This window comes from Mauremys mutica, chromosome 2 (genome assembly GCF_020497125.1).
Source record: "Mauremys mutica isolate MM-2020 ecotype Southern chromosome 2, ASM2049712v1, whole genome shotgun sequence".
Lineage (NCBI taxonomy): Eukaryota > Metazoa > Chordata > Testudines > Geoemydidae > Mauremys > Mauremys mutica.
This window is the reverse complement of record NC_059073.1, coordinates 132,826,109-132,848,209: the sequence shown is the minus strand read 5'-3', so window position 1 is coordinate 132,848,209 and position 22,101 is coordinate 132,826,109. Positions and strand designations below refer to the sequence as shown.

The 22,101-nt window shown below is 50.4% G+C and overlaps 1 protein-coding gene across 2 annotated transcripts in view; it reads right to left on the bottom strand.

Moving 5' to 3' along the window:
* LOC123362934 (G protein-coupled receptor kinase 5-like) overlaps positions 1-18,808 on the bottom strand; it is a 62,855-nt gene extending 44,047 nt beyond the window's left edge. The window contains exons 1-2 of one of the 2 annotated variants that reach the window (XM_045003506.1): positions 18,758-18,808; positions 18,092-18,149 (exon numbers count right to left, since the gene is read on the bottom strand). In XM_045003506.1, the coding sequence (XP_044859441.1) occupies positions 18,092-18,143 (52 nt within the window). In that variant the 5' untranslated portion in view covers positions 18,144-18,149; positions 18,758-18,808. The other variant, XM_045003505.1, reaches the window with a different exon arrangement.
* Between the last annotated feature and the right edge of the window lie 3,293 nt (positions 18,809-22,101).

Genomic DNA, 22,101 nt, shown 5'->3' with positions numbered 1-22,101 from the left:
CAGTTGGGTCGCACCAGAGGGAGCCTGGTGCCCAGGGTGCACTGCAAACAGGATCTTTCTTTAGCATTGCAAGGGGGCTGCAGATAAGCCGAGCCCTCCCCGCGCAGGTCTGCAGATCACTAGGGAAGGTCTGTTCCCAACCATGGGGAAGCATGTCATCAGTCACAGAGCTGAGTAGCACCTTCAGCCGCTGCAAACCCAGTGAGCAACTTCGCTGCTTTGACATCACACACGACAGGCGAGACGTGCTCTCCCCTAGAGCAGTTAGCTCCGGGCATTTTCCTTTAGGCTGTTCTGAAGCTCGGTTGCTGCTTTACCTGGGCAGGTGTGGCAGTTCCCAGCAGCAGAGGGCAGCTCAGTCTGACATGCCACCCCTTGAAGCAGCTGACAACAAAGGCTCCCCTTCACTAGAAACCGCTGTGGCACTTGGATGACGCCCGCTCCAGAGGGCTGGAGGAAGAGTTCCTCTATCCACACTGGGCAGGGGGAGGGAGGAAGGAATCCCCAGATATGCCCCCTTAGAACTTGCCTGCCCCAGAACGTGGGACGTGCGACTCTGCCACACAATGCTGCTCGCACGCCAGGCCCTGTGTTACCACAAGCACTGCCAAAGCCTCTGCGCAGAGGGGTCGCTTGTGCGTGCACAACGCTTGCTGGCTGTGCAGCATGCAGCTATTTGCTAGAAACCCCACGCTAAGATCTCACCGCAGGCGCTGGTGAAACAGAGGCGAGTTCAGCCAGGTTTCCTTAGCTTGCCCCATTGGCCTGTCTGTGTCGCAGCCTACATGGCTTTCCAGTGACACTCCCTCACTCATTGCCACTCCCTGCACACCAGGGCCACAGCAGCAGCCCCACAGGGGTGACTTCAGGACATTGTTCTCCACTCCGAGCTCCTAGCCGCCCACCAGGAGCCTGCAAGGGCCTGGATGACTGATGTGCATTACCCAGCTCAGAACACGCGCTCTGCTCTCGGAAAGGACTCCGCTGAGCGCTCTTGGCCCAGCCTCAGAGCCACCAGTGTAAAACAGACAGGGAGGACCCCACGTGACTCTCCGCGTTCCACAGCACATGTCCTCGTGTGGCGCACTACCCCAGCCATTGGCAGGGTGCGTCACTTTGTTGTTGCGCCAGCTAAAAATCAGAAGAGGCCCCATCTGTTCTGCATGGATATTAAAGGTACCACAAAAACAATACTGGTTTTATTATTGCAGTAACCTCAGCCAGGATCAGGGACCCGTTGCACTGGGCGCTGCACGAACAAACAGGAGACGGTCCCTGCCTCCAACAAGAATGATGGGGAGAGGGGAAGCCTGTGTGCAGATGTAATCTCTCTCCTTGGGCACACGCACACGCAGAGCTAGCTGCATCTCAGCGGAGCATTGTGTAAAACGCGTTGGGATCCTTGGGACAGGAGAGGGGCTAGAGAAGGGCTGCAGTATTATTAGATACTGACAGCAGTGATTGTCGTCAGCAAAGGTTTGTAAGTCACCGCAGGTCTCTTTTCCTTGCAGTCCCACAAAGCCCCACTTCTCAGCTTCTCCTGTAAGAACGACCTACATGGCGCAAACGCCCCACAGGCTTGGGGGGGCTCAGCCCCTCCCTGTTTTACACAGAGATTAAGTGAGCTGCCCAAGGCCCACAGTGGCAGCACTGGGACTAGAACTTAGGAGCCCTTGGCGCCGCCTGCCCAGTGCACTAGGCCAAGCTGTGTCCTTTGGAAGTGAAGAAGAATCAGCAGCCCCAGAAGAGGCTGGAAGTCACAGTGGGACAGTGGTGGTGCACTGGGAGGTGCTGGCTAGAGAGATCATTCAGGGCTTGTTGCATGGCACACGGTCTGTTCTAGGGCTTTCTGGCCTAGGGCAACGCCTCCTGAGTAACACGGCAACCTGCTTCTGTGCCATCAAGGATCGGCTCAAATGACATCTCAAAACAAGGCGAGGAGCCTCGTTAAACAGGTCCGTGTAAACACTGCCATCAAACCTTTAGAGTGTTTGCACAACACCAGGGGCAAGGCCAAAGGACTCCTGACAGCTCTGCGCATTTGCAAAAGGGGATCCAATGCTCCGCTTGCGAGCCCCTGGGTCAGGATTCAGCTGCCAGCCCCCAACATCCCCACCACCTGGGGCAAGTAGCATTTGAGTCTACCCAGGAGTCTGTGAAGGCAGGGAGCCAGTCTGGCAGCATGAGGATTGAGCTACGCATTCTGAATGGAGAAGAGAGCTCCCAAGTCAGGCTGCATGGCCTAGTGGCTAGAGCATAGAGCGGGGCCGGGGGGGTCAGCTACCATTCCCAGTCCAGCTCCAGACTCACAGGGTGCCATTGGGCAAGTCACTGGATGAGGTCTCATTTCTACCTCTGCAAAATAGGAAGACACTCCAGCAGACCCCCAGGGAGCTGGCGAGGATTAACCTGAGTGCTCCAAAGCCCTCAGATGAGAGTAGCTACAGAGGGGGCAGCATTCCCAACCCCTAAAATCCACCTGACAGCCAGCTGGGGAGGGGCCATGCAGCCCACAGCAGGGTCCCACTCATGACCAGCACAGCTGCGCAGAGGTGCTAACAAGCGGTGCACTGCCAGATAGGACCTGCAGCTGTAGGCAGCCCATGGCAACTATCGGCCCTGGCATACACCATGCTTCGATGGGCCCCGCCGCACTGCACACTGGGACCTGCAGTCTGTGGGGCCCCAGCCCATAACAAAGTGTAGGGTAGCTGCAATGCAGTCCTTTCTGTGTAACAGTAAGGGCATCCCACGCATCCCTCCTGGGATCCCACAGCGAGCATGCAGTGCGCAGCTAGTCTCTATAGGACCCGATATCTCGGACGGGCTCAGTGATTCCAGCCCCCTAATGCCTGCAGATCTCAGCCCCACATTCCTCCCCCAGCACCCTGGCCCTCACTCCAGTACTGGCCTCTCCCGACTCCCAGTGGGTTTCCATCCCCTCTCCTGCATGGGAAACACCGACGAGCCGGGCAGGTTACGCCCAGCAATGCCTCTCCCCCAACGGGAAGGTAAACAGCCACAGGTGCCTCTGCCCAGCCGGCCCATCAGCAGTGTTTGCCTTTCGGATGTTTTCCCAAGGCAGGTTTAGGGGCCTGACGCACTTGCTGAGCTTCTCTTCGACTCCACTTCCAGCCCAGCTCCAGCTCCCCCCAGCACCCCCAGGGACCAGGACAAGGGAACAGAGCCCCTCGCCAAAAGGCCTATGCTGGATCTGGCTCAGTGTCGATGGAGCCTCCCAAGGCAAGGGACGAGGCTGGGGCTCGGAGCCAGCCGAGAAGGAGAGATGAGCTTAAATCAAATGGAATTTCGAACAAGGTTGCTGCAGCCAGACCTCCTTCCTGAGCAGAGCACACACCTCAATTAGAGAGGGCCAGGCAACGCTCTGGCGCCCGAGGAGAGGGGAGCTGCTGAAATAGCCGTTTGTAATTGCCTAGCAAGAGTAAACAAGGAATGTCCTGGTGGAGTTAACACACAGGCGCAGCAGCACCAGCCCAGAGCAGCCAAGGTCCTTGGGGCTGAGCCCGGAGGGTTCGGCCACAGGACGCTCGTATGACACCCAGAGCACCTGGGCGGCTGGATAGGCAGAGAATGTGCCAGGCTCCCGGAGACAGTACAAACGCTCCAGAACTTGGGGCAGATTTGGATCCGGATTGGATCTGGGATGGGGCCTCTCATTAACAAATCCACCTGGCCAACGACGCCAGCCTGTCCCCATCTCCCATAGCTGCCTCTGCACCTGCTGCCTCCCCACACAGGGCACCCTCCTGGGCTGGGCAACAAGGCAATGCCCCCGTCAGCACTGAAATTCCTCCCCAAGACCTACTTGTGACAGGCACTTGCAAGGAACTAGCTCCCAGCGGTGAGAGGAAGCTGGGAACACTTACAAACGTGTTATGGCATCAAATGGAGGCCAGTTCTCTGGCCTCTTGCACCATCTCTTCTTGCCTGTGTGGTCTCCTGATGGGAAGAGCTCGCAGTCTAGGCCTCCCTTGTGTCTGTGCAGCACGTAGCATGTTGCGGGCACTAGGAGGAACAGGCAGCATCATCCGCGTAGGCTCTCGCCAGCTGTTTGGACGCTGCCGCAGCCTGGCAGAGCCAGTGCAGCACAGCGCAGCTTTCAGCTTCCTGCGACACAGCGAGTCCTCCCGGGCACTGGGTCTTGCTCCTGTCCAAGCTGAGCCATCCCCACCCCCCACAGCTGCCAACTCATTGTCTTACTGGGGAATGGTGCAACAGGGGAAGTTTTCTTAAAGCCCGGTGCTTATGAGACTATTTCAGCTTTCATTACACAGAAGAAAAAGTAAGTATCTAGACCTGGTTTTTGGCTATAAAAGTTGGGAAATAAAACCAACACAACTCGAGCATGACCTGAAGACTTTAAAAAAAAAAAAAAAAAGCAGCCCCCAAAATGGACCAGAAAATTGATTCATACAGTATTTAAAATCTCGTGATTTTTGGGGCCTGAGTCCTGAACATTTGCAACTGGCAATGCTGCCGCATCCAGCCAGGAGCTCCCTTGCTTTGAGCAATAGAGGAGGAGGGGGAGAAGTTGTGTTCCCCCAACACCCCTTTGTAACCTCCTGGGGTGGGAAGCCCGGCCCCAGAGTGACCCAGTTAAAAGTCCTGGCAGCATCACACACACACAGCTCCGGCTCGCTTATGCAAACCCTCCATCCCACGGAACTCCCTGCTCTCCCAAAACAGGATCCCAGCCCACAACCACCACGAATGTCGCTGGGAATTCCCACAATTGCTCCCTGTCCCCCGCGACACTGGGGTAATCCAGGGTGCATGCACGTCCACCCCAGCAGCCCCTTCTCGCCGCAGAGGTCACTACACAACCTGACCAAACAACTCGCTCCTAGCTCCTCCCTGCCCGGGCGACTTCTCCAACAGGAAACCCATTCAGTCCCGCGACGTCCATAAGAATGTTCCTGGCACGCAACACACGGTGATCCCGCCACGCAGACACGAAGTGAGTGTGGGACAGCTGGCTCTCTTTATTTTCCCTTCTTGCAGTTATAATGAAATCCAGCACCAGGAAGCTCAGTGTGCCGGAAACCACCGTGCAGGGGCAAAGGGGGCTTTTATTTGCCTTCAATAGTATATATTTTTAATGATTTTTTTTAAGAGCCCTTAAGCTAAAATTCCTTGGCCTCCATTAAGCTTGTTGTTCACTCTCTCCAAAGACCACGTCCACGTGTGAGCTCACGCCTGGGAGGTGAGAAGGGAACAAGAGCCATTGTCCTTGCAGGGTGGCTGCATCTCTCGGTACCTCTGCTGCATCAGGCATTTGGGGGTGGGCGGGAGAAATTCCTCCTTGGAATGAGAGCCTCCTGGAAAGCATGCATGGAGCATTGTTGGAAAGTGAAGCGGACTGCAGCTGGGAGCCAGGGCTCTGACAGCTGGCATGCTCCAGGACACAGGACACTCGATGTCAGGCAGCCAGGTTGCTGTGACTGATAACATTCGGCAAGGGAGTTAGCCATGGGGACACAGGCAAGAGCTCTAGCTCGGAGTTAGCACAAGCAGCCCTTGTTGCCACCTACACTGCATTGGGCCCATATTCAAGAAAGCTTTTAGCCTCCTCTCGTTGCAGGCCCCAGTTTTTAATCAAGCCTAACCCAGTGCTGGCAGTCCCTGTACCTGAGCCAAGGGCATAGGCACCTTCTAATCTCCAAGCAGCTGTTTGACAGCACATGGACTTCTGCGCTTGGTAGGGCTATTGCCGCACAACTCCTGGCGTGCTTCCTGTCCCCTGGGGGCTGGAATACTTCGGAATCATTCTGGCTGTTGGGTTTAGCACAGGGGGGCTGGTTGCCTGCGATGTCCAGAAGGTCAGACTTCATGACCTTGTAGTCTCTTCTGGCCTTAAACTCTCTGACGGTGAGAACACAGGACTGGGGGTCAGGACTCCTGGGTTCTATTCTAGCTCTGCCCCTGACGGGCATGGTGAGGACCATGGGCAAATCACTTGGGGCCCCACGTTTCAGACCGGTGTAGCAAAGCTCGACACCTAACCCCACATTGAGGTTCCACAGCAAGTGGGCAGGTTTCCAGACAGGGAAAACCCTAGCTCCTGTTGAAATCAATATGGATTTGGGGGGCTCCTTGTACTCACCCAAGCTGAGCCAGGCTCCCCATCTGTACAATGTAAACAATTCACTCTACGCTCATGAGGGTTTGTTAACCTCAGCCCCATACTCAGAGGGGAGCAGCCTGTTCTTACCGCTCTATGTTTGGGGCTTCCTATGCCCTTGCCTGCAGCATGAAAGGCCTTGAATGTCCCCTTCCTCCCCCTAACTTGTCGGTGCAGGCCAGAAGCCCTCAAAGGCTGACCATAGGAGGCAGGCCTGGCTAGAGCACTGCCCGGTACGAAATCCATGGTAACAGGGAACATCCTTGACGAGAAAGCAGGGGCTGGGGGCACGTTGATCGGCTCTTTGGGCTGGTCTGAATTCAGGGCTGGAGAAAGAGCTGGGAGGTTGAAGTCCTTCATTTAGCTGCAGGGTGAGGACTGTGGTCGCCGACTCTGCTCCTCTGGCACAACGGCACTCTCCACGACGCTCGCCTGGGCAGGAGACAGAATTTGCTCCAGGGCTGGCCTGACACTGTGGAATGAATGTCCGCAAGAACTAACGAGCATCCCAAACCTTCCCCCTTCGGCACCAAGTAGCAAGCACATTTATTTGACTTGCCTTCGGCAGACAGCACCATCGGTGTGTGTATACCGTACAAAACTCCAGAACCAGAGGCTCCCCAGCACACACCTCTCCCCCGGGGCAGAGGAGAAACATGCACCATCGGAGCAGGCTCAGATACCACAGTGAGGCAGGGGGAGAAGAACCTGTGTACAACAGACTAGAATCTGCAGGGCTGATGCAGCAGCTAGCAGCAGTGTGAGATTTCCCCACGCTGGTGAACATGTCTCAACTCCACCCCTACGGGCCACCCTCCGCCTGCCTGGCAAGGAGAGAACAGGGTTCCTCACTCTTCCACCAGCCAAGCCTTGGCCTCTTTGCTGAGTCAGCCAACAAGAGGCCAGCTGTGACTTTTTTGTAACGTGGACACCTGTCCCCTGAGCAGCAGGCAGGGACCTGCGCCATGCATTTCACACCAGACGCAGGGCAGAGACAACAGCTTTTAGCCTCTGTCCCCCGGGCCCAGTTCTGAGCCAGCTGCCTAGCAGTGAAGGGCAATGGAAACCAGAACTGGTCCCCCATTCCTTGTGTCGTGCAGCTCACAGAATTCAGCACAAGTGCATCGAGTGACTTGCGCACTACGCAGTTTGTTTACAGGTCTCAGACCAGGAGCCAGCATCCAATCAAAACCTGAAACCGAGCTCCTCCTGCTCTAGGCAGCGCTCAATGGCTCAGAAAGTGCGGCAGTATTTCCTTGATGCAGGCCCCCAGCAAACGCCTTCTCACATTAAGCATGTGCCTGCCCTCACTCAGGCTGCTGGCTACACAGGGGAGGGACTCTGAAAGGTCTGAGATCATATGGAAGTCGGGCTGCTCCACCATCATTCTCATCCGAGACACCAGCCCACAGCCAGCAGGCAGCTTGAGTCAGAGCAGGAGCTCTGCTTGGCTGCAGCAAGGCATTTCATTCTGCCCCTCTCTTCTGTCTGCGGCAGAGAGACAGAACAGGAGCAGAGCAAGAAGCCTGGGACTGCAGCACCTGGGGCCAGTCAGGGATGGAGCTTGTATGCAATACTATAACGTAAACAACACCACAGCCACTGTGTCAGTCACTCCAACGTCGAGAGCCATTCCAACACCCAACTGGCCTGAGAGTGCCCAGCACAGGGGTACTCTCCCCTTCTCCTAAAGGTAGAAATAATTCCTTCCCAAATGGCAGCATGGCTACATGTTAACAGAGCGTCTCATGTCAGTGCCTCCTCCATTCTCTGCAGCCTCCAGACTTAGGTGACTGGCAGCTTTCTGCAATCAGTAGCCCTTCTACAAAAAACCCATAACCAAGCCAAGTGCTAATCGCTACAAACAGGCAGTTTTGCTTTCGTAGCCACCTTGCTCAGGTCAGGCCAGCACACCAAGCTAAAACCAGAAGGACCATAAAGAAGGGAAGTACATGAACATGGTAGCACTCTCCCTGGCTATCTGACATGCAGCATGGGACCATGTAATGTTGGACCCAGGCTCTGTAGGAGAAGAGAAAGGCAGACACCTCGCAAAGCCTTTGAAATCTTAGGGCATCCCAACTAGGAGTGATACGTTATGTGCCACAGACCACCGTGCATCTTTAGACCAGAGCGTCCTACAAGGGGAGAAGGGATCCTTTCTTTCGACAGATCCAGTACGACCAAGCCAAGGACCAAGCTACAAAACATTAAGGGAACGTTCTCCAAGGAACATTCTCATGGACTTGCTTCCATTAAAGCCAGTTGAGGGGAGAGGGGCTGGTCAGAGGAGGCAGTGGGGCAGGGGTTTGTTGTGGCAAATGGCAGCAAAACAGCCAGAAAATGTACTGCTCCCTAATGATTATGTTTTCATTTAGGGTAATCCCAGAGCAATGGCCTCTTCTGAAAGCAGCACTGATCCAGGACTCCACGTCAGCAGCGCTCACACAGTTCTAAAGGGCACGACTAGCTGAAAACGAACAAACCAACCAAACCCATGCAGCCCCCAATTTGTTCTCTCTAAGCAAGACCAAGCCAGACCAGCTCACACAAGTCAGACACCCCCTCGGATGGGAACATTAAAGCAGTGCTCCTGCTGCTCCTTACGGCACCAGGGATCAAGCGTCTGCCACTGGAAATTAGCTGACAAGTTGGTGACTCATGATACAGAAGAGAATCCAATTCACTGCCCACTCCCAAAGCTTGAGTGATTTCTCCAGGGCTAAGGGGGCAAGAACATGTTTGCGTGGATGCAGGCGCTGATAGGACTGAGTGTACCCACAGAGCAGATGGGAGCAGAGGTGGCACTTTCCTGATTGCGGCGCACGGAGTCTATGTTCGCTCTCTAATTGGAACATTCGGTGACTGTGCAAGCAACATCTGATAACCCTTTATTCAATGGCAGCTGCTAGGCATGCAACCCATTCAAAGCTGGTAGCCACAGGACCCAAAGGAGCAGGGGCAGGGCCATGGCTGGCATAGAGCAGAGATGCACCGTTGGCTTCCATCAGCCCAGGAGCTGGCCCTAGATTTCACTTACTAAAAATAAATGACTTCATTGAAAGGGTCTAAGAAAACCTGTGAAATCAGACAAGTTGTTGAATGTAAAATAAAACTGTTCTCCTAGGAAAGAAGCCCACATACCAAATGGCAAGACATAAGCATTTGGATATCTGTTACATCAACAAACCTGTTCAGAGATAAACCCCCTGCGCTGTCTCAGCCCTGCATGCAGGGAGCTGCCACTCCAATGTCTGCCCTACAGGATCTTTACACGGCCACAAGCCAGGAAGCTTTTCAGAGACAGACCCATCCACCCCTTCCCTCTCCAGTAATGCCAGCTGTTTTAGACCATGATTTCCAACAGGAATCCAAGGGAATTAGGCACCAAATGCCACTGAAAAGCTCTTATTTTCAAATGACGTGTAAGAGTCACAGGCCGGAGTAGCACACACGTTGAAATGGTGCTTTTCATCTCTCAGTAGCACAAAACTCTCCACCAGCTTGCGCTCTCCTCAGTGATCGCCCACCCACTGCTGAAATGGAGCCACTCGTGGAGCAAAATGCAGCTGCTGCTTACCAACACCTGCAACTGATTAAGTAGCAATAACGACCCCTTGTGCCATGCAGGGATTGATACGCCCCTTCCAAAGCTGGGTAAAAGAAGGATCATTATCCCCACTGTAGGGAAGTTACCATTTGAATATCACGAATACCACATGCAGTCCAACTGCAGTCGGAATTTAGGTCGGCGGATGCACGGCCGCTGATTCCAGTTGAGAAGGGCTACTCACCTGGAGCTTTTCAAACAGCCAGAGTGCTGCACCCACTTGGAAACCTCACCCCCTTCTAACTGCCTGGATGCCAGCCGTGACTCCCGACTAGGGCCAAACGAGCCCAGTGGACCTCTTGTGCAGTGGGCCAGGCATGGAGTGGAACACAGGGGAGCTGGGCTCTCTCTCCAGCTCTGCCATTGAGCTGCTGGGTGACCTTGGGTGAGACACTTCCCCTCTCTGGGCCGCTGTCTTCCCTCCCACCCTTGGCCTGTTTTGATTCTAAGCTCTTTGGGGCAGGGACTCTTACTCCGGGTTTGCATCCGCACCAGGCGCAATGGGACCCTGGTCTCCGCTGGGGTCACTTGGCACTGCCATAGCACAAAGTGTTAGAAGAAAACAATAATTTGGAGATGACTGAGAATGCCACAAAATTGTATGGAATTGAGCTGGTAACTGATCCAAGATCACCCTAGTATCTGATCTCCAATCAGAGCTCCTCTTCCCATTCTAAGACTCCCCGAATTTCTGCTTTGCATGCAGCCTAGCTCTCAAAACTCCACCAATGAACAGTCGCAGAGGAGTTCTGATGTATGGAGATTGTATGTTAACTTTTCCTGGTAGCTCCAATCCCACATAATTACAGGATGGGCAGAGGCCTGGAGCCAGGCAGTTCCGGATCTGTCACACTGTTGTAAATCCAGAGTGACTTCACAGAAGTCGGTGAAGTTCCTCTCGGGGAAGCAGTGATTAGAACCTGGCCCTTATTCTTGTAATGTTTGCCTGTGGTGAGCAGGTGTTACTCCCTTCATCTCCATGAGGTCAAACAGAAAGAAAAAAAGAACTGCCTAGTTATTCATGGGGCTACCAAAACTAAGCTCCAGGCCTGATCCCAGTGTGACACTGAGTGACCATCTGGATAAAATATACCACCCCAGTCACTCTAAAACACTCTCACAAATATCGGCTTCGCTTGGCTTCACACAGGCTTGTAGTTGCTTCTTCAACCACTTTCTTAGACCCAGAAAGAGCGTCGCTATTAGTTACAATAGCTCCCTTTGAATCAAGCAGAGTAACACCCTGAAATGCTCTTTGCTCATTTAAATGAGGTGCAGGTTCCTACTGAGAAGCGGTTTGCAGCAATTACCCTCTTCCCTGCCTGAATTGTCAGCAAACCATGCGGCTAGTCCATGGTCACCTATCAGCCCAGATAGCATCACTCTGACAGGAGTCTGACAAGGATTTTTTTCACCCTCTTTTAAATTGGGGTTGTACCTTTTTTCCTTCTTTATGTGGGAGGAAAGAAGTCTGAAAGAGTGATTGGCTTTAAAGTGTTTTTCTTTTCCTGTTTGGTTTTTAACCTTTAAAATATTAGGACTGATAAAGAAAACACCACCTAGCTCTGACAGCACATTTAGTCAGTAGATCTCAAAGCAGTTTACAAAAGAAGATCAGTTTCATTATCCCCATTTTATAGATGGGGAAACAGAGAGTGTGGCAGAGGCACTCTAGTCTCTTGAATCACAGTTCAGGGCTCTCTCTGTTAGACCATACTGCTTGGCTCACTGGGGGTGGGGGGGATTTGTTGTGGGTTTCAGAGGATGTATGTTATGAGCTCTCACACTAACTGAAGGCCAGCAGTGTTAAATCTTAGGAAAGCGTTCCTTTCTCCAATGTGTTGATAAGTTATTGAAGTTAAATATGCACTAACATACATCTGAAGCAAGCCAACAAATCCTTTCCTCTCCCCATTGCTCAATTTCCATGCTTGGCTCTTGCAATGGTCTCCTTTTACTAATTCTCACCACCATAGTCTTCCCATCTAGATGGGACCTGAATTTCTAAGGCTATATAGATATAGATATCAATATAGATCTATCTATATATCTATCTATCTATATATATATATATATATATAAACAAAAAAAACAAAAAAACACCACCCATGCAAAGCGAGAACACAAACCCATCTTCCAGCCTTCCTTCTCCACCCTAAAGCAGCTAAAAAAGGCACAAAGCCCATTTTTAAATCCCTAGTTTGTAACTCATCTTTAAAAAGGGCCCTAAAATGACCACATTTACCTTTCAGCACCAGCTCCCTACAAATCTGCCCCCCTTCTGTTATGCACCACGATCTGTTCGGGGACAGTGGGACCTTAATTCATTTCCCCACCCCCTACAAACCACACACACCAGGGAAATTACCTTTCGCTTTTCATTTAGAACACACACACACCCCGAGAGAAATCATTAACTCAGCAACCGCTTACCAAGTTTGTCTATTTTTGTCCATTTTATAAAGTGTAAAATTAGCAACTTCTTTGTCACCTGACCTACCTGTCACCACTTCAGCTATTCACCCCGAGCAGCCGGGTACATTAAGCTGCAGGCAGCAGAGGAGAGAGAGAAGCTAGCTGTAAAGCCGTTAAGATTTGGGGGGAAAGGAGTTAGCCAACAGGCCCTCTCTGCCCACAGGTCCCCAGGACTGCCCTTGTGGATACAGCAAACTGGTGACAAAGGTGTTCTTCCCCCCCCAGATGTGAAACTCTGAGTTATGCCAGAGAAATCACCTGTGAACAGTTGTTTTGTAACAATGGCTTAGTCTGAGGCACTGGTAGATTGGAGCTGAAGTGGCGTATCTAATTAACAGCTTCTAACACTCTAGTCAAGCTAAAGCCAGGGTACTTTAGTCACAGTCAGGTTAGCGCATGCTAACACTGAGGTATGTGGGGGTATGTGTTCAGGCCACATCTACATGGGAGGTACACCGGTGTACTTAGCTTTTTCCATCAGAAGCTGCCCTGAACCCATCCACAAATTCTCTTGTTTGTGGTTTATCTTGTATCTTGTACCAGAATAGTTAAACCACTTTGGAAGCAGCTTTGCTGTTTCAGTAGGTGTCCTATTGCTTGAAGGTTTGTATGGATGCATCCTCATGCCAATTTGACCACACTGCTTCAGTGAGTCCTCCCACCACTATCCCACACTGCACTGGTTCACATCTGGACTGGCCTCTCTAGTGACCCTGGGCCAGATGTTCCCACTGTTTAAATGCTGCAGGTACACCTCCTAGGAGCATCGATTTGCGACTCAAGCTCATGGCAAGTACATAGATTCATAGTCTTTTATGTCACCCATGCTCCACATTTCCTCATGGCACAGTCTCCTAAGCCATCCCTCATTTAGGGGCCAGTCGAAGGCACAAAGACACAGACCTTGCCCATGCTGGGATTCGCCCAGATTTCAGCCGCTAGTGCAGACAGGCAAAGCGCCGCTATGCTGCAATTACTGGCACAGCTTACCCTAGCTCCCAGCAGGGGTGCGCACCAGGGTAGCTACAACGGTGGTTGGAATATGGACAGCTGCCCAGTGCAATCTCAGGATTTTAAGAAGGGCCGGGCTCATGGTTTGTGAACACTTGAGGTTGGGAATACCGCTGACAGCGCAAAGGGCCCTGAAAGTGCAGTGAAGCCCCAGCAGCCTGTCAGAGCGGTGTAAAGGGGCCCTAGCGTATGAGGATCCTGCCTGAATGGATTCACTCAAGGTGGCTGGGGGGAGGGAAGTCAGGAAATTCTGGCTCCTGAATCGCACAGCCTCTAAAGACTCCACCCAGAACACCAATGGCCCCAGGAAAGCTGTCCCAGATCCCTAAACCCTCCAGAGTTTGCAGCCTCTCCTTTAGCACTGGTCACTGTTGATCAGTAACCGTTTGGCAGACTGAGACGTCCGTTCCAGCTGCACTCCAACCAGCTTGAGACACACTCAGCCCTATCTGCCCTGGGCAAGGGCGAGGCCTTGCCCACAGACTGGCACCTTCAAGTGCCATGGTCCCCGTGAGGAGGAGTGCACGAGTTAGATCAGAGACCCTGCATGGCAGAATAGGCAGGGGGCAGTCAGGTCACTGCGGACTCACCCCCAGCAATGCTGGCGAGCCATTCACAGCCACCCACATGTAGCCAGCTCCACAGAAGGAATCCAAGGCACTAACCTGGTTTTTATAGGCAACAGGACTAGTCATCCCACCACGGCAAGTAGCTTAAACAGAAACAGGATCAGGCACTGCATGTCCACAGAGCGGAATCCCTTTGACCAACACTGGGGCAGAAGGCAGCAGCTGCTCTCTCTCCTAGCGCCCAGCACAGCAGCTCCAGACCAGACTCCTATCTCCAGCTGGAACAGCAGGAGTGGGGACTGGACATATAGGGAGGCAGAATATCCTTGTCTAATTGGCCAGGATTCTAGGGTTATCACCGCCGCATGATCTCTAATGGCTGCACACAGGCAGGGCCTTGACTCTGCCACGCACTCATGTTTCGGTCTCCCCTCAGCACATACAGAAGTGTTTTTCTGGCCCTGAGACAAGGCTCCCCCAATGCTGCCCTTGGGGGGGTCAATTGCCACTGAGGCAGAGAGGTTTTCCCACAGTTGCCATTTTACAGTGTTGGCTGTGAAGACACCAGCTGCTGCTTTATAGTCCTGGAACCAGCAGCTCAGCCTGGAACCGGGATTCCATCTGAGCCCGTAGCTAATGCACAATGGAAAAAAGCCCTGCAACAAGAGCACCTAACACCTTGCTAAATATGCTGCCAGGCCTTTTCCATGGGATATTGATCAAGTCACAGCACTTAAAGGAGACTCAGGATTCCAGAAACACAGGCACGTATTTCAGTATTGTAGCGTTAAACTCTAGTGCATTTTATGGAGGCAGGGATATTTCTACAATGACATTTGGATCAAGTATTTCCAGATGTCATGCTGGCCGGCATGCAGAAGGGACAGGCGAAGTCAGAGCCCTAAACCATCTCTGCCAAGCTTACACTAGCCCAAAGCCGGAGGACCAGTTATTCAGCACTAGGCTCACCCCAACCTCAAATGCACAGGAGTCACAAGCAGGTATTCAGGTTACACTGGGTGTTGAGACAGCCCACCCTCTCCAGTAGCATTTCAGACACTCCACTTCATGACCAAACACACAAAAGGATGTACCCAAGTGACCAGAGAAGAGACAATCCAGCTGCCCAAGGAACAACGATTAGAATCATCACTTTGTTTGATGGTAGCAGTAGAACAACGCCCGAGAAAAATAAATCCCCCCGAACCCTTTTCGTGCCTCGGATCCACCTCTGACTTCAGCTTGGATCCACCTCTGAAGACTTTCAAAGCTGCATTTGGACCCCCAGCACCTGTTTAAATTAAATGGGAACTTGGCAGCTGAATCCCCTAGGTATCTTTGAAAGACCGAGTCCAAATCCACAATAAGCCCATTGGAATAAATCATGACCTAGGGTGTGCAGGGGATTTGAACATTACAATGGCCCTGATCTCCTTGGCACTTGAGACACTTTTGCCATGAACTAGCTACTGTACATTGGTGCTGCTCCTTAGTGGCACGAACTGTTTGCTGCTCTGAGGTGCAGCAGCAGCATCTCATTCGTGCAAATCATTCCTGAAGGATTCCAGTAGCTCAGGTTTCCAGCCTTGGAAGATTGGGAATTGGAAAAAGTAGACTCTGGATTTGTACAAGGTCAGAATGCACGAGGGGACCTCCCACCCACCCCATTCAGGATGACAAGTCAGGGAAAGTAATCGTTATCAAGCCTGAAAGAAAATCGTCTCACTGCACTTGAATAGCAGGACAGGCCGTTGAGTTACTTTCCTGCCTCCATCAGAGAGCAGCTTGTGGTCATCTTGTGCTGAAATTAACACACTATTTCTGTCTGAGCTTTTATAGTTGCTCTGCCTCCTATTAAAACTGTCTTTGTTTCTGATACTAGTAATTTACAAGTCATGCATTCCTGCCTGGTGTTCCCCTGCCTAACAATGAGCTTCCTTGGAAGAAAGAACTAAGACAGGGGTTGGCAACCTTTCAGAAGTGGTGTGCCGAGTCTTCATTTATTCACTCTAATTTAAAGTTTTGTGTGCCAGTAATACATTTTAATGTTTTTAGAAGGTCTTTTTCTATAAGTCTATAATATATAACTAAACTATTGTTGTATGTAAAGTAAATAAGGTTTTTAAAATGTTTAAGAAGCTTAATTTAAAATTAAATTAAAATGCAGAGCCCCCCGGACCAGTGGCCAGGACCCAGGCAGTGTGAGTGCTGCTGAAAATCGGCTCGCGTGCCGCCTTTGGCACACGTGCCATAGGTTGCCTACCCCTGAACTAAGCAGACGGTCTGCGCTACAGTGCTCTGGTGAAGCCAACTCACGCCAGCTCAACTTTGACTTGAGTTAGCATGGGCCAAAAGGAGCTTTAATTTGACATCCGATGGCTTAAGTGAAAAGAGCTGAGGAGCTTAGTTCAGGAGACAGGTGCCCATATACTATACGAGTAGCAAGGCAGCTCACAAAGCACACACCACCATGAATGCGGGTCTTGGCTGGAAGGCAAAGGGCTGAATGAGCCACAGAGTCTGAACTCTCTTCTGTAGAGATGGTTCTCCCAAGCTACAGGCTGAGGCACAATTAGCAAGAAAGCTTCCCCGCCACTTGGCATGTACGAATATAGGAGTGCGTGGCAAGTAGTGTCCATGGGACACTGTTCTCCCACACTGAGTTCACTGATAAGAGAGGGGGCCCTTCAGAAGAACGTGCCTTCCAATAAATGCTGGCTTGCTGTGGGATCATCCTTAAAGCAAGACATTTCCACACTGTAACTTTAAGGGATTTCCTTATTTCACGTCACTCTACGCTGCTGTTTGCTTTTCAGTTATGAAAGTTTAGGAACATAGAGTAAAATTTTCAAGTGAATTAGGAACACAAGTCCCATTTTTAAAAGTGATGTAGGCACTTAGGAGCCTGAGGCCAGGTCTACACTACAGATGGTTGCTGGCATAGGGGTGTGATTTGTGACTGGCATACCTGAACTAGGGGCATTTTCCAGCACAGATGTAGTTACATTAGCAAAAGTGCAGTTTTGCTAGAACAGTGTATTTCACTCAAGGAGTCTGGAATAAGCTATGCTGACAATGCACGAAATGTCGTTGGTATAACCATGTCCTCACTAGCAGCACTTTGCCAGTATAGCTTAGGTAGCTACAGCAGCAAAGCCTTCAAAGTGTAGAACTGGCCTAAGTCTCAGTGAAAGGCAACAGGACTGGCTACTAACTCCCTGTTTGCCTTCTGGAAATGGGACTTTGATGCCTTTGAAAATTTCACCTCCAACATAAAAAAAAAAATACATAAGAGTTTAGCATTACTGGTATCCCGCTGCAATTCCTGCATATTTACCACACTCAAACAATCAGTGACCACTTTACGTTCAGGGTTTAAAGATAAGGAAGGTAAAACCATCTTTGTGGTGCAATGGGTGAAAATAAAGAGATGCCATCTCCCAGGACACCACACCTGGTTAAAATGTACCACGACCAGAATTTCTGTTGTGATGTCTACAGCACAGTCACACAAAATATACCACACACCAGGTCAGCAGCATGACCACTTTTCTCTAGCATAATAAATTAGATCAAATCTCATGAAACAGACCATCTGTAGAATATCAATGAAAGGTCAGGTATAACACAATCTTGGGATTCTCCTGCAACACAGCTTTAGCTTTCTGTGGTAATTAAAAGTCACAACGTGCTTTCAATATTTTTCCTTGTCTGCTTGTCAGAGTTTTGCATCCAGACAGAGCAGCAAACATGCATTTTATGCTTCCTGTTCAAAGACAGAGCCAGAGTCCAAAGCTTAGCTCACACATGTAAATCACATTGCAGTTCTGAGGTGCAGGGAATATGTAAAATGTCCATCCCTAGGCCATAGTCATTACAGAGAAAACTTTAAACAAAAAACAAAAGCCTGGTTTTCAAATGTTTGCTCTGTATATGGCAGGTGAAAACACCAGAGGATGTTTTGTAAATGAAGCTATAAATGGTAAATAGTGCAATTATAAAGCATCTTGTGGAACTACTGAGGAAACCCACTAAATCCCAGTTTCCAGGTCTGTTTCCTACAGCTGCATTTCAGGTTACAAAATATCCTGTTCTCACACCCTCCCCCCCTTCCCGGGCACAGTTTGCTTTCACTCAGTAAAATCAAGCGAGCAGCAGCAATATAGCAGCAGATGCTTCTATCCCTGTTCCCAATTTCCTTCTGTTAGTCACGGTGTCAAGGCATGTTCAGAGACACCCAAATCATACACCCAAAATGACCCAAGTCCCAAGTTATTCTCTTACCTTCTCTGGCTTTCAGCAGGACTGTGTTGGCCACAATATTCTCCAGCTCCATAGCGATCTAGATTTGAATATGTTGCAGGAGGAAGAAGAGGAAAGAGATGGAAAAAGGAAGGAGCAGCTGTGTCCTCGAGAGCAGCCTACGAGGTGGCTAACCCCCCCCCCCCAAAATGAATGTAGCAAACACACACCCCAAAAACCAAACGATCAATCAAAACCCTCCTGTCTTCTTGTAGAGGAGTCACAGAGGCCAGGATCCGGAGTCTTTGGTGGTAAAAAGGCAGCAGCACAAACCCCAAAGGAGGGAAGGACCTTTCCTAGAACGATTGCAATCCAGGATACAGGACTCCCCGCGACTCCTTCCCCTCCACCTCCTCCCCAGCCCGCCCGCACCCCGGGAACGGGATCTCCGGCTCGTGAGAACAGCCCCCTGAACGGAGTTTGAGGGCATGGGGGTCATCAACACCGGGGGAAAAAAAACACCCCCAAGGGAGGATGCTGGGGTCCAGTCCCTTGAGTCCAGGGCAGGTTAGGGGCTCAGGATTTCCCCCACCCCCAGTGTAAATCCAGCTCCCCACGAAGGGGAAGGAGAAGACTGGGATCCTTTATCCCCCAGCAGCAGCAGGAAATAGCATGGAATAGAACAGACTATAGCAATCTGAAACTGACTGGCTACAAAACGTTCCATGGGGGCGGAGCTTAGCACAGCTGACGTTTCATAGGGCGGGGCCAAATGACCAACGCACTAGGATTTATGTAACTCCCCCCTCCCCCCCCAGAAAAAATAAAGCCTGGAATCTCAAATGCACCCTGGGTAACGTAGTTCAACCAGCTCGCTCTCTCTCTCCCCTCCCCCCCCCATTTTCACTTTTGCATCCCCAGTGCTGTGATTTATTATGGGGATAAAAGAGACAGAAACTTCTCCCCCACACACAGCCTGCACGGGCTGGCTCTATGTAGCTAACCACCCCAGGCTGAGAATGGCTTTTCCCCTCGCCTACATTTGTCTGTGGTTTGCATACAGGATGACCCCATTCCAGCCAGGACTGGCTGTCCCAGTGTGGCAGGTGAGGGGAGGTCCCAGCTGTACTGGACACAGTATTGGAGTGTGGGTGGGGGCTGGTGGTGCACACCCAGACCATTGTCACCTGACAATGTACCCGGGCAGGCCCAAAATCTTCTCACCCAGCCTTGCCAGGAAAGAAATGCCCAACTGCCAGATCAGTTCCTCACGTCTAAGGCAGACCATTTTGAAAGGGTGCTTTAGGCAGTGTGCTGTGCAGGGCCAGGAACTTCCATTTGTAGCAACAGGGCCAGCCTGTGGCATCCCCTCACAGCAAGAGAGCGGACAGCACTCCCCTGTAATCAATACTATGGGGAAGTTTCTATTTGTTTTAATGAAGGCAGCTGGACACACAGACAGACCTAGTGACTTTGGCACATTCCCTAGCTCTCAGCCTAACCCAGCTGGTACTGCCTATGAACCCAAAACTGGCTCCTCTTAAGTGGGGGAGTTTAGGAGGCATGGAAAAGGCTACACACCTACCCGTGACACACTGTTCACCTCCACAGGCAGCTCTAAGGTTTTTGCTTGTCCTCTGGAGGCACGATCGCCAAACCAGGACCAATGAGACAGGACTGCTTAGATGGCACAAGAGGATGTAAACAGGGCTGACAAGGGGAAGGGAAGTCATGCTGAATAGGAAGCTTTAGTACGGGTGAAATATATAGAGTGCCATGAAGAAATAGAGGCAGCAGTGAAAACAGAGGTGCCCAGGATAGCTGATTTACTTGGTCTTCTCCACCTTCATTGCCTATGACCCCAGGAATCTCTCAGACAAGATTTGGCATATGGCACACAGTGTAGAAAGGGGTTTGATACGCTCATAAGAGCTCATTTCAAAACCTGCCTATTAAAGAGCCCATGGCATTTTCCCACAGGACTCGAGGTGTTAAATCCCAGCATCTTGGCCAAATTGTAATATCAACTCTTTGCACCTCAGAAGGATGGTGTTAGCCACAATTATAGAGCTATATTTATTTTATTCCCAAAGTGCACCTGAACTGTAGAGCCTTCTGCTAGGTGATATCTGCCATAAACAAATTATATGTAAAGTGAATTCAATAAGAACCAAACTTAATTTAAGCACATTGTTAATCTGTTCTCATGGAACTGGAAAGGACACTTGCAACTTAAAAAGATACATCATCTAAAGCTTTGTGCATTTGGGGAAGTGGTTTGGGTATAACATCAGGTGTGAATCTAAACCAATATAGTTGTACCAGTCTGAACACTCCTAATTTTGAAATAAAAAGTGCCTCTTTTCAGTTTAGCTTGTCTTGTTTCGGAAGAGGTTTAATCTACACAGAAAATGCCACTCTTCTACCACAATAAGTGGGGTGTTATATCCCTATAATCCATGTAGATGAAGCATAAATCCTCAGAAATGTTTCCATAATATATTCCAAACAAAACAGCTATTTATTTGAAAACATTTCCCTGCAGCCTTTGAGACCTAAGCCCAGCAGCACTATAGAACATGCAAATAAAACCTACTTTATGGATTTTTCCTCGGCCAAGATGACAGAATTGCAATAAAATAACCCACAGTGGGTGTGACAACCACGTGATTTTTTGAATTCTCACTGTTCACTATGCAGGTGGATTAATAAACACCTGTAAAGTAATGTATCAAATGCCATAATTTGCCTCATCTTTTCTTCAATTTTCTTCGGCCTCAGTGCATGAAGGCCTGGAGTGCCACAGAATAATTGAGCATCTACAAAACAGGAGGAAAACAATCCTTAGCACTCTCCAAAGCAGGAGCTGTGTTATGCCCATGGAAAGCAATGGTTAGGCCCTACTGGGGGAGGAAAAAAAGGCTACTTCCTCTTTGTAGAATTGTTTCCAGTTACAGCAACTTCACAGGCTGCGGAATTCACTGAAAGTCTCCAAAGCTGGAAGAACTTTTCCCCCACTGGTTAAGCATCGTTTATAATTGATGCAGTCCCTGTTCAGTTTGTGTGTGGTGCATAGCTTATGGTACAGGGCGGCCTCAGTAGTGCTGCCTAAACTCTGAGATGTAGATAAAGAAAATGTTTATTTTTTAAAAGAAATAGCATTTGCTTAAGTAATTTATACCTTTAATATCTCCCATACCTATTTTTTTCCCCTAGAACATTTTCACAGGTTGGACAGTAGCCACAGAGAGTAGTTCAGGTGTTATCTATACAGGCTGATAAGTTACCTGGCTGAACACCTGATGCTGCTGGATTGTTCTAGCACAAGCACTAGGAGAGGGGTACAAAGCAGCAATTACAGTAACTCTCACGGCCAGACTGATTTTAACACAATACCATGAAGTCCTCTCACAGGAAGCTCTGTGCATAGTGCCTATACAGTTCCCAGTGAAGGGGATGAGAATCAGTTTGCATCACACATTTACCTCCATGAATAAAATAAGTCTTCCGGCTCTAACGCCCCTCCAGAGGAAGAGCACATAAGCCTCTGAGAAGCAGCTCAAGGGGGAGGCAATAACTGATCATTTCACTGCACCAGAAGCCAGTTTTACCTTTGTGGAGATCACAGTGAAGAGCCTTACAAGCTGCCCCCAGCAAAACCTTACTCTTGCTGACAAATTACCATTCGCTGCAGGAAGGATGAGGTCTTGTAACATCACTGACATGCTGAGTGATACAGCCTGAGATATCTAAGAGCATTCTGGCCAATTCAGCACCAAGATAGGTGTCCTCTCTGCCATTGCAAGCCCATTCTAGTGCCTGCTCTGGGCACAGCTGAGTAGTTCAGCACAGGAACAGTAGGTGTGTATCATGTAGCAAATCCTGTTCCAGTTTCTTGTAAAGAGGAAAGAAGTAGGGTGGACCGCACAGAGCCAGGTTAGAGGGAGCTAATGGAGAGAGCTAGTGGATTCCTTGTCTTGTCTGTTACAGAGCCTGATTTAATGATGAAGGGATGGTTCATACTTGCAAGGCCAATCAGAGATAGACAGGTT